The sequence below is a fragment of the Streptopelia decaocto genome, assembly GCF_964273445.1.
Source record: "Streptopelia decaocto genome assembly, chromosome: 2".
Taxonomy (NCBI): Eukaryota; Metazoa; Chordata; class Aves; order Columbiformes; family Columbidae; genus Streptopelia; species Streptopelia decaocto.
The window spans coordinates 98,209,142-98,225,312 of NC_138655.1; the positions used below are offsets into that span (position 1 = coordinate 98,209,142).

At 41.3% G+C, this 16,171-nt stretch overlaps 1 protein-coding gene across 3 annotated transcripts; it reads left to right on the forward strand.

The window, feature by feature from the left end:
* Positions 1–2,806: 2,806 nt before the first annotated feature.
* Positions 2,807–16,054, forward strand: MRS2 (magnesium transporter MRS2). Of its 3 annotated transcripts, XM_082045389.1 has the most exons (11): positions 2,830–3,400; positions 3,736–3,809; positions 5,016–5,052; positions 5,658–5,770; positions 6,239–6,412; positions 7,126–7,256; positions 7,947–8,063; positions 10,763–10,915; positions 12,049–12,166; positions 12,983–13,096; positions 14,214–16,054. In XM_082045389.1, exons 1-11 carry the CDS (start codon positions 3,187–3,189, stop codon positions 14,322–14,324), a joined length of 1,356 nt encoding a protein of 451 aa, XP_081901515.1. In that variant the 5' UTR covers positions 2,830–3,186; the 3' UTR covers positions 14,325–16,054. The 3 variants fall into 3 exon arrangements, with proteins under 3 accessions (XP_081901516.1, XP_081901517.1, XP_081901515.1); XM_082045390.1 differs by lacking the exons at positions 12,983–13,096; positions 14,214–16,054 and adding an exon at positions 11,547–11,665 and having other exon boundaries at positions 2,807–3,400; positions 10,763–10,931; positions 12,049–12,167; XM_082045391.1 differs by lacking the exons at positions 12,983–13,096; positions 14,214–16,054 and adding an exon at positions 11,547–11,665 and having other exon boundaries at positions 2,807–3,400; positions 10,763–10,931; positions 12,030–12,159.
* The last annotated feature ends 117 nt before the right edge of the window (positions 16,055–16,171 follow it).

Below are 16,171 nucleotides of genomic sequence, written 5' to 3' on the forward strand. Positions count from 1 at the left end.
TGATGCAGTCGTAAATTTTAAAAACCATGTCATAGCAATTTCACTTAAACAATTGCCAAATAAAAAACTCCTTAGAATCCAGGATTCAATATTTTTGCTTAAAAAAAAAAAAAAAGTGATAGATGATCACAGTTTAAGCTACAGCTTTTTATTATACTGGTCTTTTCTAGCAGTATTCTTGAGACAGCTGAGGTGATAAAGGGTTACATATGGAAAAGGCTTTGGCAGATCCTTAGAGGCACATGAAGAAATGGTTCTCCATGAAGAAACAAACTCCAGGCAGTTAGCTTAAGTAGGAAGAAAGTTGGAAAATACCTTTCATGTGGTCTTTATATGGTCTTGTACAGAATAATAAAAGTGAAGTCACCCTTTCTAGGCAAAAATTTATCACTGTGTTACTGTAGCTACCTTTGATCAAGGCACCTGAGATTATCAACTGAGTAGTCCTGATTCATTCACATATGATAAATTATTCTAAATGTGAACATTATATATTTTAAGTTTTCCATGGGGTCTTTCCTTTTCTTATTCAGCTGCACTCACTATTAACTAGATACTCATCTACTGTCTGGAAGCCAACTTATGTTTTTTTGGTTAATCTGTTTTTTTTGTTTGTTTTTCCCCCCGCCCCGCAATGTCAATAAAATGGGGCTCCTATGAGCATTTCTTTTAGGAGAAGAAAAAGGTATTTGGTTTGGTCACATCTTTGTATATAAACAGGATTGATTAAATGTATTAGTCATACATTGGGAGATAATTTCTCCATAGACAGATATCTATCTGCCTTTCTACCATAATTTTACCAAAAAGTTCTCTGAGCTTTTCTTCAGTAGAGATTTATAAGGACAACTCCTCCTATTTCCTTCTCTTTATGTGTGTTTTTCTTTGGATTTTCTGCTCTTTCTCTTCCATATACCCTGGCTGCAATCAGACCAGTCTCTCATGTCTGCACAGACATTCAGCTGGCAGTGGAACTAGTTGCTCACGTAATTCAACATGACAAATAGTTTGTGTTTTGGAAGGCAACTTCATGGCTAAGCACACCTGTGCAGGAGCTATCCTCTCATTTTGGCTGACCGGAGAATTGCTGTCATGCCCGTTTGTGTCAAGGAGCTTCTTCAGCAAACAGCAAAAGAGCTTGACCTGTGTTTTTTTTATTAAATATGGCAAACTGCTCCCAAAGGTTGGCACTGCAGGACAGACATGATACCTGACATATGCGTATAGTGGAAGCAACAAGCAGTTCATTGGTATTTCAAGCTGCAATAAATAGATGCCCAGTTATATTTTGCCAGCAATAGTATAAAATTAGACATTATATCTATGTTTCATAACCTATCCCTGGCTGCCAGTTCAGACCAATGCTTTGCCTTCTGGCCTAACGACAGAGGTGGTGTTTGGTTATTGTCTACCCTTCTAGACCGTTATGATGACGACTGATATCGCAGCTATAATGAGATACAATACCAATGCTTCCTGGCATACTGGCCTTTTATGTCATACATCTCAAAATTCAGATCAGTATATATTGGCTGTGAAGTTATGTCATCCTATTTCCAACACATCTGTTGTGTAAGCAGCCAGAATAACAGATGGACAAAGGAAAAACAAATAGATCAGTATCTTTTCCCTTTTCACCAAAGAGTGTAAAATGTCAGCTGTGTGAGAATTATTGCAAATTCATTAAATGTAAATTTCTGGCAGATATTCCTCAGATGCTTCCCTAGCTTTTGCATTCCAAACATACAGAATCAACATAAGCTACAGTTAGGTGCCAGCAATGTGCATGTTCATTTCCTACTCTCTCGTGGTATTTTCTGTGCTGTCTGGTATTTTCAAATTTTGTTTCAGTATCTCTGACTGCCAAGAGTATTAAATTAGTCTTGTACATACTGCCATCTACTGTGATTAACCAAAACTGGAGCTAAAATATTCAGTTTAAGTAGATTTCAGCTTTTTATCAAGCATAAAGGAGGCCAACATTTCCATTCAGGCATGCTTATCCTAAAACTGAAAACCTCTGATGGTTTCAGTCTAAACAGACGTGCTGTATAGAACTACTGAGGAACTGTTTTATTTAATTACTTCACTGTGAAGTAATTTATCTTTGTGTGAAGTGTGCATAAACCATCCCCCTCATTCTGTACATATGAATCCACTTTGAACAAACGCTCATCTATGCATGTTAATGCATGTACCTCCAAACACACACAAATGCACAAGTGATGTGGTGTAGGAAGGAGGGAACAGTGTCTGCTCTCAGATGACTTGCCTCAAATTCCTTTACCTTACAGCCCAGCCAAGTGCAGAATGTGGCCCCACCACCTTGTCTTTGAAACTCTGACCCATGTTCAAGACAGTGTTTAGATTTGTGCACTTGTGTTGGGGCACTCGTGCGGCACAGATCAGCAGCAGCACCACCACTTCCTCCTTTATTTCCCCACTAGTGAGTGCTGCAAGTACATTTTCACGTGTCCTGCTGCAGGGCTCGGAACGCACGCTTTGCCTTCATACCTATTCATGTGTTTCCGCAGAACCAGCCAAAGAAACGATATTCCTGCTAGCTGTGTTGGGCTTTCGCACACGGAAGCAGCAGTTTACAAATGACATATAATAGTACAACCTGCTATGTTGCTAATTAAACGTTTACATCTCCAAAAACCAGCTTCTCTATTTTAGATACACAAGTTGGGCAAAGAAATTTAATTGCAAGACCTTTACTGGCGGCACAATTGCTCTACAATTGTAAAAAACCCACATTTTAAGATTAAATCTTCATCTAGTGGCCGAATGTGGTAGGGCAGATCCCGGCCACCGCGAGTGCTACGCGCCTCACGGTGCGCTTCTGGAAGCGGGCGCAGGGCCCGGGGCTGCCCGGCCGTTGCGGCGACACCTCCGCGACTGCAGGGCCGCATACGCCGCGGTGACGGCGGCTGGCGGGGCCATGCTGGGTGCTGCAGATGCGGCCGTCTCTCCGTTACCGACGCCCCCGCAGCCACCGCCCACCAGCCCCCCAACCAGAACCGCACTCTAGCCCAGCTGCCCTGACCAGTCCGTTACAGCAGCACCGCCACCCGCCTTGCTCCTCCCAGGCTGCGCAGGGGTAATCCGTCACCCGCCGGCGCTCCTCCCTCCCGCGGCTGCGCGCTGGGGGCCGCACCGGGCCGGGCTGAGCTGTGCGGGCCCATGCTGTGTGCGCCCATGCTGTGTGCCGGGCTACTCCCGCGCGCCCTGGGCCGCCGCCGCGGGGCCGCGCGGGGCTGCTGCTGCGCGCTCCGCGGCTGGGCGGGCGCGGCGAGCGGCGGGTCCCGCCTGCGGGCCGCCCCGGGACAGCCGCCAGGCCAAGGCCGGCCCGCGGGGGTGGCCGTGCCACCGTGCGCCCGGGGGCTGCGCTGGGCGGGTAAGCGGCGGGGCTGGGGCTGAGGCTGGGCCCTTATCCCGCTTGGCGGCCCCTCTGCGCCCCGCAGGCCTGCCAGTGCGAGTACCGCAAGCGGGGAGAGGAGGATGTGGGACACCCCGGGCGGGGGCTGGGAAACCAAACCGCCTGTGGCTGTGTCGCTGAGGTAACGGCCTCCTGTCCCAGTGCTGCGGGGCGAGTGTCAAGTTAGTAGGGGCCTTCCAGCCATGGAGGCTGCTTAGTTTTCTGTGCCTGGGCATTATATAGATGGCTTGTAGCAGGACACACCATAATTGAGGTGCATGTGCTGGAAGTAGAACTATCTTGTGTTTCTTCAGGTCAGCTGTATCAACGTGCCACAACAGAGGCCTCCCAAGCCACCCTGGCTAGTGTGTCTCCTGTTTTTGCAGTGGTAAGTATGTGCAGGCGTTTCAACCAGCGAGGGTAGCTTGTGAAAGATGATAGTGCTTTTTTTTCTTTAAGCCATCATAAGCACAGATGGATTAATCTTTCAGAGAACATTCTTAGTTCTAAATTGTTGCTTTAAGGTATTCTGACTTGCAGACCAGCTATCATACACATAGTTCATCAGGATGTTTTTCTAATATAAGGATCTGCTGGAGGTTCTCTTGCTTCAATTGTGAAGGCAGTTCAACGCTTAGAAGTGCCGCAGTCAGAAGGTTTCCTATTAAGCTTGTCAAGGCTTGCTAATGCCTTTTAGAAATACTGTTCTTGTGTTTTGGTATCTGCAATTCCGAACAAATGTAGGACTCCAGGAAAAACGAGCTCTCTGTTTTGTTTTGGTTTTTTTTAAAATGAGTCTGGAAGCCATTTGCAAACTACTTGATTGATAGTAGCACACAGCGGGAAGGTAGGGCCTCCTTGTTGAGAAAGAAGAGCAGTCATTCTGCAACAAGGTGCAGGCAGCTAGATCCTTGTGGCCACGTAACACCTATTGCAGCACTCTTGGAGTGTATGCTCAGGTATGTTTCATTCTTGGAAAGTTATTTTTAAAGCCAGTAGTATGGAATTGAGCTACATGGTTTATAAGCAAAACAGCAAACTTTCTGATTAAAGTAGACATTGCAGTTTTTCCAATAAAACAATTTTACTAGGAAATAGAAGCATTAAATGAATATTCTCAATGACAAGTGGTAGGTCGAGAACGATTTAGATGCAAGTTATTAGCTCAACAGCATGTTAATGCAATACTCGACATGGGCACAAGGCCTAAGTACCCAATTTGAGGTAGCCTTTACTTTTAAAATTTTATTTGTGAATTTCTCAGATAGCTCCAGAGGAGATAGCAAAATTTGTGATCCAAAATGTAGGATGTCCTTTCATGCCTAAACAAGCCTGATCCTTCCCAAGGTGTACCTAGGAATGTGGTCATGCAGATGACGCTGCTTTTGTTTGGTGTATATACAAACACAGTGAAATATATGGCAATTTGGTGCTATATTTTTCTTAATTGGGATGAACCGTAAAGAGTTGCTTATTCTTCATAGCATATTTTCCATTTGACTTCTGGGCAAGTGCAAACTATTTTAGAAATTGATTTCTTGTTTTATAGTACTGTTGTGAAAAAAAGTATGTTTTTTTTTTTCCCCTCCTTTAGATGAAGCTTGACAAAGAGGGAAATACTACCTATTTTGGTGAGTTTTCATTGTAGTTTTGTTTGTTTATTTTTTGGTTTTCTTTTTCCCTTGTCCTATAGAAAAGCCCAATTAGGAATCAGCATGGGGTAGAAAATTATATTTGGGATACTTCACTGTTTATTTGCGATGTTGTAACATTTCCTCTGTTTTGCTGCCTTCTATTTGTCTTCATAGCATCTTTATTGTTACAAATTTTGTATCTTTTTAAGTAATATTTTGAAAATAGCATATATCATCTCTCACAGGAAGATAATTTTTATTTTTCCCTTTTTGACCAGCATGCTACTTGCCCTGCCTTGTATTTCCCTTTCTGTAGGATTATGTGTGCTTTTGCACAAGTCACTTGGTTTGTGACATGAAATTAATTGTCATGGCCGGCCTTTTCACTTTTGTCTAGAATTTTTCTCTTTCAACTCAAGATACAGTCTTCTAAGCTTCGTAAAAAAAATAAATTATATTGAGGAATTAGTGGGAGAAAAACTGTTTTAAAGGTAGCACAACTTCTTTTTCTCTTGCAGGACTGAGTAACAGACTAAAATGTAATCTCAGAACATACATGCTTATCCCCTAAATGTCTTCATCTAATAATATTTTTATGATAGAAAAGAAGAAAACAGAATTGTACCAGGAATTGGGTCTTCAAGCTCGAGATCTGAGATTTCAACACCTAATGAGCATTGCGACTAGGAACAACAGAATCATTGTGAGAATGGAGGTAATGGTTTCCCTATGGCTGAGTATAAACTGAAACCACATCTTATCCTTGCACTTGTATTTTCTTGCATGGTTCTTTTCATACCAGCTTTCTGTGATAATGCAGTCCAACAGCAAGTGAGTCTTAGAAGCTTTATCAAGCAATCAGAGGTACAGGTTTACCACCAGAACATATTGACCATTTTCCTAGTTGAGCACAGGAGAAATGTTACTAACATGACCACAGGAGTAAAGAATTAGGAGAAGCCTCTTCTCAGTTGTACCACCACTAGCACAGTCTGGTGTGTGAAGCATGGGCAATACAATGGTTTGCAATTAGCATGAGATTCTGTTATTTTCCTGCCTGAAAAGACATTTGGAGAGTGTCTTTATAAAAGCCTAAATTGTCAAATGCAGTACAGAGTTATGAGAAGACAGAAGTCTTCAGAGATTTTTTTTTTCAGACTCCTACATGTACTGTCTTTTTCAGTTCTTGAAGGCTGTCATAACACCAGAGTTTCTTCTGATACTAGATTATCGTAATTTAAATCTGGAACACTGGGTCTTCAATGAACTAACGTCTCAGCTGGCTGGGGAAGGTCAACTAGTTACGTATTCCCTGCCCTTTGAATTCCGAGCCATAGAAGCAATCCTGCAGTACTGGGTGAGCTATATAATTTTTATTTAAATTAGTTTGGATGTTGTTGCTTCATAGAAAGGACAGTATCATTTTCTTCTTGCATTAGTATTTGTACATACATTTTTCTATATGTATTCCACGCTTATTTTAGGAAGTCTTTGTTTACTTTTGGCTTCTGTTGGTTTACTTTTTATTATTTTCTATGCATGTGTGTTTCCGTTCCCTTCCCAAGAAAGTGCTAATTGGAAAGTTCATTTTTGAAACAACTTATGTAAGCATATGATGGCTTCACCATCATTTGGACAGACAAAAAAACAAGTCAGAGTACCTACCTTTCTGAAGACATGTTTTAGTTTTTAATAGAAGTCACTCAGAAGTGCTGAGGTTTTTTGTCCTCTTGGGTCAAAGTCAGATAGTGAGTTCCCAGCTATCCTTAAATATCTATGCTTGCTAATGTGACGTTTCTAGACAAATAGTGGTTTAGCTTTATCAGCCTTTTTGATGTGGTTGTCACTGGGTTTCAGTTCAGAGCAAACACTTTTTATAAAATGCTGTACTTTGCACTGATTTTTATCTTCTAAGTGGTATCCCTATACCGAGTATTTCTTGGGCATTGGAAAGCAGATTGTGTTAACTGCCTATTACTGTGAATTCTGTGTTCAGCGACAGGAGTCAGTTGCCCAAATCATTCTAAAGGGATTGCTTTAATTCTTATAAAGGATCATGTTGTTATCTAGATCAGCAAACTGCAGGGGAGACTTAACACCTTGCAGCCTCAGATCCTTGAGACACTGGAAGCTCTAGTGGACCCCAAGCTTTTGTCTGTGGATAGGACTAAACTACACATTCTCCTGCAAAATGGCAAGAGGTAAATAAGAGTAAGCTGTGAAGAGACTAGAAGATGACCATAGACAATTACGTGCAATGAAATGTTAGAAAAATGGTATCTGATATGAATTTCCTAGATACTGTAGTGCTGGGTTGTGTGTCCTATTTGTAAATGTAAAATTCGGTGTATGAAATGCCTAGTGATACAAGGAAAAACAGAAAAGGGAAATCTATTCTGAATTGTTAGAAATATGTTCAAGCTTCCTAAATAGCATCTGACAACAAAATAATACCTAAGAGAGTAAAATAACATCATGAAAATGTTCCCCTTAACGGAAAACAAGATTAGCTGTTGGATCTATGCTTTAAAGTTACAAGTGCTAATACATTGGTACCTTCATCCAATAACGCTTCTGAAATGACAGTGTAAATATGTACTCCCTTCCTGCTCATGGAGTGCTTGTTCTTGTCTGACTTATTAATATATCCAGGAAATATCTGAATCCCTGTTAGTGTATGTCTGTAGCTTGCTGGTCCCCAGACAGATCACTGCCACTGTTTAGTGTGTGGTCCATAGAGAATTTTTTGAAGCAGCTCTTAGAACCCTGCAAGGAAGTCTTCCTGGCCACTGTGTCTGGTGAGGGTGCTGGCTGGCAAAGTCATTTAGAGATTACCTTTGTGCACTGGTGCCAGTGGGGATTACTTGACCTTTTGCCTGTTCTTTCTTCAGCTTGTCAGAACTGGAAACAGATCTTAAAGTTTTCAAAGAAACAATTCTGGAGATCTTAGATGAAGAAGAACTAATAGAAGAGCTCTGTCTATCTAAATGGACTGATCCACAAGTATTGTATGTATATTTTGAAACCACTTTTTTTTTTTTTTTTTTTAAGTGTGTTCTGTTTAAGAAGAACTTTAACACTAAACTGGGTGTTCCCTGCCAAAAGCAGAAATAGATAGACTATTTTTTTAAAGCTCTAATGCTTCCCACTTCAGAAATCACTGTATTTGCCATTTTGGAGAGGGACTCTGAGCAGTCGTCAAATTATGCAGTTTCAAATAGAACTTGGCATAGTAGGCCAGCTCAAGTAGTATGTGTTGGGGTGGGAGCAGGATGGCAGGAGGAAGAAAACCAAGTATTATTTTTTAATCCAAATTAACACTTTGTGGGAGAATTTTCTTCAGTTTCACAATTTAAAAAAAAAAAAAAGAGGCTTTATAGCTTGCCTTCAATAGGTCAGACACCACACTTCATTCGTTAGAAGCCTTCTGAACCCCTTGCTTCTAGCTTTTTGCTCACCTGCAGAACGTGAAGGAAAGAGGCCCTGGAGTAGTCTTGTGCACCAGAAGAGTGGCATTTCAGGAGGAATGTAAATGCAGAAATAGTCCTATTGCATTTTCAAATTCTGGTGAAAGACAGCACAGAGCAGCAGCAGCACTAAAGAGCAAAAAGATAATGCGTATCAGATCCCAGTATATTTGGGGCTGAACTATATTGAAATTTGGGCATACAATGTATTTTATGTTTAAGCAGGTAACAAATACAACCTTTCATGTCATTTGTGAAGTTGCTGAATAGTACTTTTGCCTAACCACATTGCATGTAGATATTAACACTATTTACACAGTATTGTATGTGTGAAATCAGGAGATGGTTTCTTGCCCTGCAGACGTTATTCTAAATGTGCAGCAGAAATTTGGTATTCCAGAAGAGGGACGTCACTTGTATTTCTAATGCATCTGCTGGAGCAGTATCGGGAGGGCTCTGAATTCCAGGCTGCTGCTGCACCAGCAGCTGGTCTTCATCCTGGTTTTGCTTACAGCTTTCCTTTGGACTTAATACAAGCTGCTGGCAGGTTTCTTCTTTTCTTGTGGTAGACAGTGTGTAGGGAACATCTAAGAAAGATACTGAGGTATCTCTCTCATGGGGAGAAACCCTCAGTCATCCCTTCTTTCAGAGACCACTATTGCAGACAGATAGGAGAGCTGGTAGGAGGTTGTGTGGAGTGCTGGAACCACATCACAGGAGGTTGCGAGGCCGCTGGTGCACCAGGCACACAATGGAACACTGGCCACAGAGCATGTTTTGCTGGCAGTGTGTGGGCAGCTCTTTTGGCCTCAGCAGTGATGCAGGTGATGTGTGATGTTTGATGAACTCAAGAAGCCAGAGAAGGTGTGGAGGAACCCAGGTGTGCATGATCAGAGATCATTTGCAGCAGGAATTATGAGCTGAGCCCAGAAAGACCAGGTGAACATCTTTGTGTGAAGGGATGACAGACTGTCAAAGATTCATAAGACAGATGGAGGCTAATAGTGAAAGCAAGTCAGATGACAGTTATTTTCAAGTCCTTATGCCTGTTTTTTCCCTTTGTATATCCACAGAGGAACCAGTGTACAGAGAGTTACTCATCAAATAGGACCTTGAGCTGAATCTGTAGTACAGCAGATAGTGCTCTAAGGCTTTCAAGTCCACAAGTCCTCTCATCTCCATGCAATAAAATCCCACGGTCTGGAGGGCTTCAAAATCAGCCTGGCTAACTCAGAGTTTCTGCCCAATAAGAGAGAAACCAGGGACTCTGTTAAAGGTCCCCAGGGAGCTTATGTGGTTTGATTCTTAAGGCACATCACCTGTTTTCTTGGAAAAAACATTTTGGAGAGGTGTGTTCAGCAGCAGTGCCAGGAGGAGATTCTTTAAAAAGTTTAGTCTCCATAGAGAAATGAGATCATACCAGAGAAGAAAAAATGATGAAGAATCTTCCTGGCTTTGCTACTGGTTTCCAAAGTCTTGTGGATCTTGGGTGCGTCAGCTTCCATCTAGACAGAGCACAGTCCAGTACACCACCAGAAACGTATGTGCTCCAGAGAAGGCTGCTGCACCAGCAGTCACATCATGAAGTAAAATGAAAGTCTCTGAGACAGTCTTCACTTAGGAGAGCAGCATCTTCCATTTGATGCTTGTTCTTTGGTTGCTTCGTGCTCCCAGAACATTTTGCAGTAGTTACTGTGTCTAGCTGAAACACCTTAGAACTAAACTACTTTAATATACACTTACAACATACTCCTCACTGTATCATTGTTTGTGTGTTTTTATGGTGTTCCTCCAGTTTTTGACTGCACTGTTACCAGCTTCCACCACTTGAGGGCATGAAGAAATTAAGCATCTCCTTTCAAAAGTGCCAACACTTTATAGTAACTTAATAACAATATAAACATTTATACTAATATAAACTTTAGAAAGAATATACAATTTCTATAACTTTTTAATATCTGAAAAAAAGATGTGTTGTGCATAGCTTTAGCACATAAAATGCTAACTGCTTTACTCAAAATAATTGACTGCCTATGCTGATCAGCTGATAGATATAAAAATATACCTTTTATTTTAAGGTGTTGATGGAAGTTCTTAATTTAAAAGATTGGATTTTGAGATCTAGTGTCAGCACTCTTTTTGGCTCTTCCCCACAGCTTGTGTGCCTTGTCTTAACACATCATTAATACACTTCTATACAACATGTCACTAACCAGAAACATATAAATTGTTGCTCACAGTGAGGAGAGTACATCTGGGATTGACCATGCAGAGGAAATGGAGCTGCTGCTGGAGAATTATTACAGACAAGCAGAAGATCTTGTAAATGAAGCTCGTGAACTCAGAGTACTGATCGACGACTCGGAAAGCATAATCTTTATCAACCTGGACAGGTTAGCCTTCTTATCTGTTGGACTGCCAAAAGCTGAGCAGAATTTATTGCTGCCAGGGCTTTCTCAAATCTCTGCCTGCAAGGAAAGTTGGGGAATTCCATCTTCATGAGGATTTGAGTGGACTTGCAGTCATATAACAAGAAGCTGCATTGCGCTTTTCTTATCAGTGAACTGGATAAAGCAAAGCGAAGCAGCAAGACACCCTAACTAGTATATGTAAAAATCTCTCTAGTAGATAGACATCAGCTTTCACTAGCAGGAGAGACCAAATTTTTCCAAGGTGCTTCTGGGGAGCTGTTCGCTAGAGGAAATGTCTGCAAATGTAGGGGCACAATAAAATTCTGCTTAGGAAAGTTTACTCTTAATTCAGCAAAACCAAAACTTATTTAAGTAAAAGCATGGCTTGGCTACTCAGCTGTTCAGTGCAAGTTGTTTTATCACTCTGAAGTGATAGAAAAATGAAAAGCTTTGGATCAAGTCTTTTTTCTCTCTGTATGTTGCAGTTTTGACTATTAGTCAGCTTTCTTACTGAACAATAATTAGCTTGCGTGTGCAAGCACGTGCCACTCTGTCTCTGAGGTCAGTGTTTTATATTCTTTCTCCTCTTAACTGAGGAGTTAACCTCTAAAAGCAGTTGGTGGATGCTGCATCAGGAAACCACAAAAATCCTTTTGGGGAAGACTTGTATATGGAATTTTCCAAAAAAGGCTCAAGTTTGTAGTCTGCAGCATTTACTGACTCTGCTTCTTAGTAAGTATATTTATTTGCAAGGTAACAGTAAATTTTTGTTTCTTGTGAATACAAACCTCAGCCAGTTGGTAGTGAGAGAACACAAATTTCTGTGGAAATTTACTGTTAATCTATGTATATACACCTCTAAGGAGTGAGTGATGCTGGAAAGTCTGCTGATGATTAAGCAGAACCTGCTGCCTTGGAGGTATACTGATGCAGCAATTTCAAAACAATAGCCTCTTTATACTGTTGTTTCATGAGTTTTGTCACTGGGTTGCCTAATTCCAGCATGAGTTCCTTTCTTTCACCATTTGGTTTTAGTGCATGCTGTATGGAATTTGCAAACTTCAGCAGCAAATCAATTTTTGGGTTCCCCTTACAGATGTTTCTCCCTTCTTTAGCCACCGTAATGTGATGATGAGACTGAACTTGCAGCTGACTATGGGGACTTTCTCTCTGTCTTTGTTTGGACTCATAGGAGTTGCATTTGGTATGAACTTGGAGTCATCTCTTGAAGAGGTAAGGAACAAGTGCTGTGTTGATCAGTGACATAAAACCTGGGCCCTGCTCTTACAGTATATTTTATATTCAGTACAACTTAATTATTTCTGTAGGTAAAGTTCCAGATTTATATTAGTGCATGAACATAATTGAGTGCAGTGAGTGATTGGTGTATTCATGTAGTCTCTTTTTTGTAAGCAAATTACCGTATGGGTAACTGCACGGTATTGCAGCCTTTTTTTGATGTCATGACAGTGGAAAAGAAACAGGAAGACAAATTTGTTGTTGTATAAGGACTGACTATAAAGCAGTATTAAGATTTCTTTAATGATCATCTGTTCTTCTGAAAAGACCAGCTTTGTTTTCTGGGTACAAGGGTATCTGGCAAGCAGCCAGGGCATTTGCAGCACACCAGAGGAAATACTGTCAATCACATGTTTGTACCTAAACTCGGGGCGGGGGACAGGTACAAACTGGGGGTAAAAACTTAAAATTGCACGTGCTATCTTTAAAACAAAACAAAAACAAACAAACCAAACAAAAAAAAAAAAACAAAAAAAAAAAGACTTCTTCTTCAAATCCATTAAACAGAAGGGTTGAATTTCCAGACTTCCTGGTGAAGGAATGGGGTAGTTACAGAACACACTGGGGTGATTCCTAACTAAAATGCTTTGCTATGAAACAGCCTTTTTCCCAGGGCTTGGTTGTTGATGGTAGAGAGTTTACCACTTCCTCGCATAAAGGAGAACACTGGTGGGGAGTGAGAGATTATCTTTGGTTAATCCCTTTTCTGAAGAGGGAATTGGGTGACTAATGGGAATGTTCTGTTGGTAGGACCCCAGAATATTTTGGCTGGTGACGGGGATTATGTTTCTGGGAAGTGGTCTGATATGGCGACGCTTGCTTTCCTTCCTTGGGCGGCACCTAGAACCTCCACTACCTCCTCATGTATGTATGGCTGGCTGGGGCTTCTGCTTCAGGGTCTGCGTGTACAGCCCATTTCTGAAGAAAATAAGCTGTTGCAGAAGGTTGGGCCACAGAGCATGGGGGACTTCAGCTCAGTGTTTGCTCCTTGACAAAGGAGAAGGTTCTCACTGGCTGGATTGAATGAGGTGGGAAGGCCCAGCATTGGCAAAGATACACTTGAGCAGTAAGATACTGCTCACTGTTGCCAGAAGCAAAGCTGCAGGCTGTTCCTTGGGACATGCTGTGTTTGCTTTCACCTGGCAGCCCAAGGGAAGCTGAGGCCAAAGGTGGAAGCAGCTCTGGTTTGCCTTCTCAGCTGCCACAGCAGCCTGTTCGTAGCAGGTGACGTAACGGATGCTGCCCTCCTCCTCCCACCCACATACTAACTCTGGATCTGTAGTCCCTGTCTTGTAAAAGAGAAGGTAAAAAGAACAATGAAGACTGTACATCTGTACAGCTGTAACATCCCTCTGGAGAATGATGCCATGGTTGTGATATCCTCACTGCAAATCTGCAGTTTGTCATAGCTCTTCCCATGATCCCGGGAATCTTTGCCATTGATGATGATGGTGTCCTAGAGCCCTGTTGTACTGAGTTGTGTGAAGATTTCCGCGGAGACTGTCTTCAGATGAGCAAGATTTTGTATGGGTCTCTTTCCCTGTTCACCCTTTCCTGCCAAAGCTAATGGGACTGTATTGTCTGCCTCTCTTCTGCACTGTAATATTAATAACAGGGAATTATCACTGGGATCAAAAGTTAAGTTGCTACAAGTGACAAAAGAAAGGGAGACCTAAATAAATTCTCCTTTTTCTCTGCTTTCCCACTAAGAGGCAGATGGAAGTAGTTCATTGTGGATTGTGGACTATGGCTACAACTAACTGAATTATCCTCAAGTGTTGCTCAAAACCAACTCAAGCACATCCTGACTCTGGCTTGGAGAAATATACGGAAGGGGTTTAGGGAGGGAGAAGCCAGATGCGGTGTTCTGAAAATAAGGGGAGAAAAAACAGACTTCAGATCTCTGTGAAACTTTATTTCCTTCTGCTGCATATAGAGCAGCTTCTTATGTAATCACAGGCTGTTTTGTATCTTGCCGTAGGTTCCTGCAGTGTTGAAAAAATCCCAACCAGCAGCTGGAAGAGTGGAGATAAAGAGCAACCTTAAAGCAGAAACATTTGGGCTGAGCAGAAGCACATTAACAAACCAATAGGAACAGCAGGAATGAAGAGACTTTTACAGGGTGGACTTTGGACACTCTCCTTGGATTTGTTCTTCCTTATTGAAAACTGCAAGAATTTTTAAACTTGCTAATTTAATATTTATTTTGTGCCAAAAACCTATGGTGAGATTTTAATGCTCACACAAGGAGAAAAACCCAAGGTAAATCAGCAACATGGTTTCCATAGCAGTTTCACCTCTACCCCATGTATGTTCCATTAGTTTTCTGTATCACGTACATGGCCTTACTTTTTTGGGCATTCTCAGTTCAAGTGTTTGTGTCAAGTATGTCTTCACGTAATGGCCTTTCTTAAAAGAGAACAGTATTTTCAGCTTAAAAGATGTCAGAAGTCAGCATTCATCAATGGTGCTGAGCCAGGAATCTGACTTCTAATGTCAAAAGAAAAATCCACCCTAGGTTTGGCCTTTTTAATTACTTTTTTTAAGCAAAGTTTAAGAAAATTTTAAGAAACTTTTTTTTCCAAAGCAAAAATCATACCTAACATCTCTTGTGAAGCATCACCTTTAAATTGGCAGTAACTAGAAATAAGTTTCCCTTATTTTAGGTGAGCAATAACAGGCTTTGAAATGTAGCTACTTATCTTGGGTGTTCCATAACAATTAACTTAGGCCCAAAATGTTTACAGTTTTAGTAACAGGAAAAGCAAGCCTTTGGATAATGTACACTTGTGTTGCCATCTGCTGCTGTTTCAACAGACATTGCTACAGCTGCAGTTTAACAATTAGTTGTCATAAGGACTGATTCAAATGCTGGTAAAAATCAACAGACCAGTTGTGTTCCTGTTAAGCTGGGCTTTGCTTTCTATCGTTTCTTCAAGAAGACAAGACAAAGCGTGGACTAGTGTGCACCACAGCATGTAGCTGGATTAGTCAAGGGTGTGGAAACCTGCTGTCCTGTGATGGACTGAAGGAAGGAGTAAAATTCTTATGCCCACTATTTGTATTTTTTTCTTAGGACTTACCTCTGAACTCTTGAGGGTGTCATTCTCCACTGGTTTCTCTCAGTCTGTAGAGAGAGCATGAAATCCTTCTAAATCAGGTCACAAACTCTCATTTGAGATTTTTTAACCTCCCTGTAGCCTACAGTGATTTATCCCCATAGGTGCCACCAGATAAATCACTGTACTGGCAGGACTTGAAAAGATAATAACCGTAGCTGTGAACATTTTTACTCAGGACTAACGAGTGAAAAATGGAAATAAAAAGGTACATACATTAAAATAATGCAGGTCTGTGATCCTAGTTTGGTTAAAATCAGGTGTGTGTAACTATTTTCAAACAGTTGTTCTTGCTTTTTATGTGACTTCGACTAAAGATAGAAAAGGCATGAGAAGGTGAGAAAATCAATGGGGTTTGTAATGTTTTGAGTTTTTTAGCTGATTTTTTGCAGCCTTTTTGCTTAGCAGGTGGAGATGTAAAAACTCTAACCTGAGCAATCCAGTGGAAAAAAATGCTGGCTCTCATACCTTGGCTGATAAACCCCAGGAAAGCCCACTGTGTGAAGGGATATGGATGCTGATGTTTTCAACCAAGTTGTAGTTGCGTTAGACCAGGACTAAGAAGTGTTAGTGCAGCTGTTTGGGAAGCTTTAACATAAGCTTTTCAAGCTCTGTCTTTTGTGCAGAGAGGCTTCTGTGAACTGTATTGACTCCTTTTCCTGTATATAACTGACTTACAGCACAATAAAAGCACCGAGAGACACATCTTTTACCAGACTGCCTTTCTCTCTAAAGACATAAGCAAATGTGTAATGGTTTTCTTAAAATTCAAGTAATCAAAATGCATTCATGTGCGATAAAATTACTCTGTGATCATACA

Coding starts and splice junctions, on each gene's coding strand:
- MRS2 (XM_082045389.1), top strand. CDS start 3,187: ATGCTGTGTGCGCCCATGCTGTGTGCCGGGCTACTCCCGCGCGCCCTG. Junction 7,257..7,946: donor CTCCTGCAAAATGGCAAGAG/GTAAATAAGAGT, acceptor TTCTTTCTTCAG/CTTGTCAGAACTGGAAACAG. Junction 13,097..14,213: donor AACCTCCACTACCTCCTCAT/GTATGTATGGCT, acceptor ATCTTGCCGTAG/GTTCCTGCAGTGTTGAAAAA.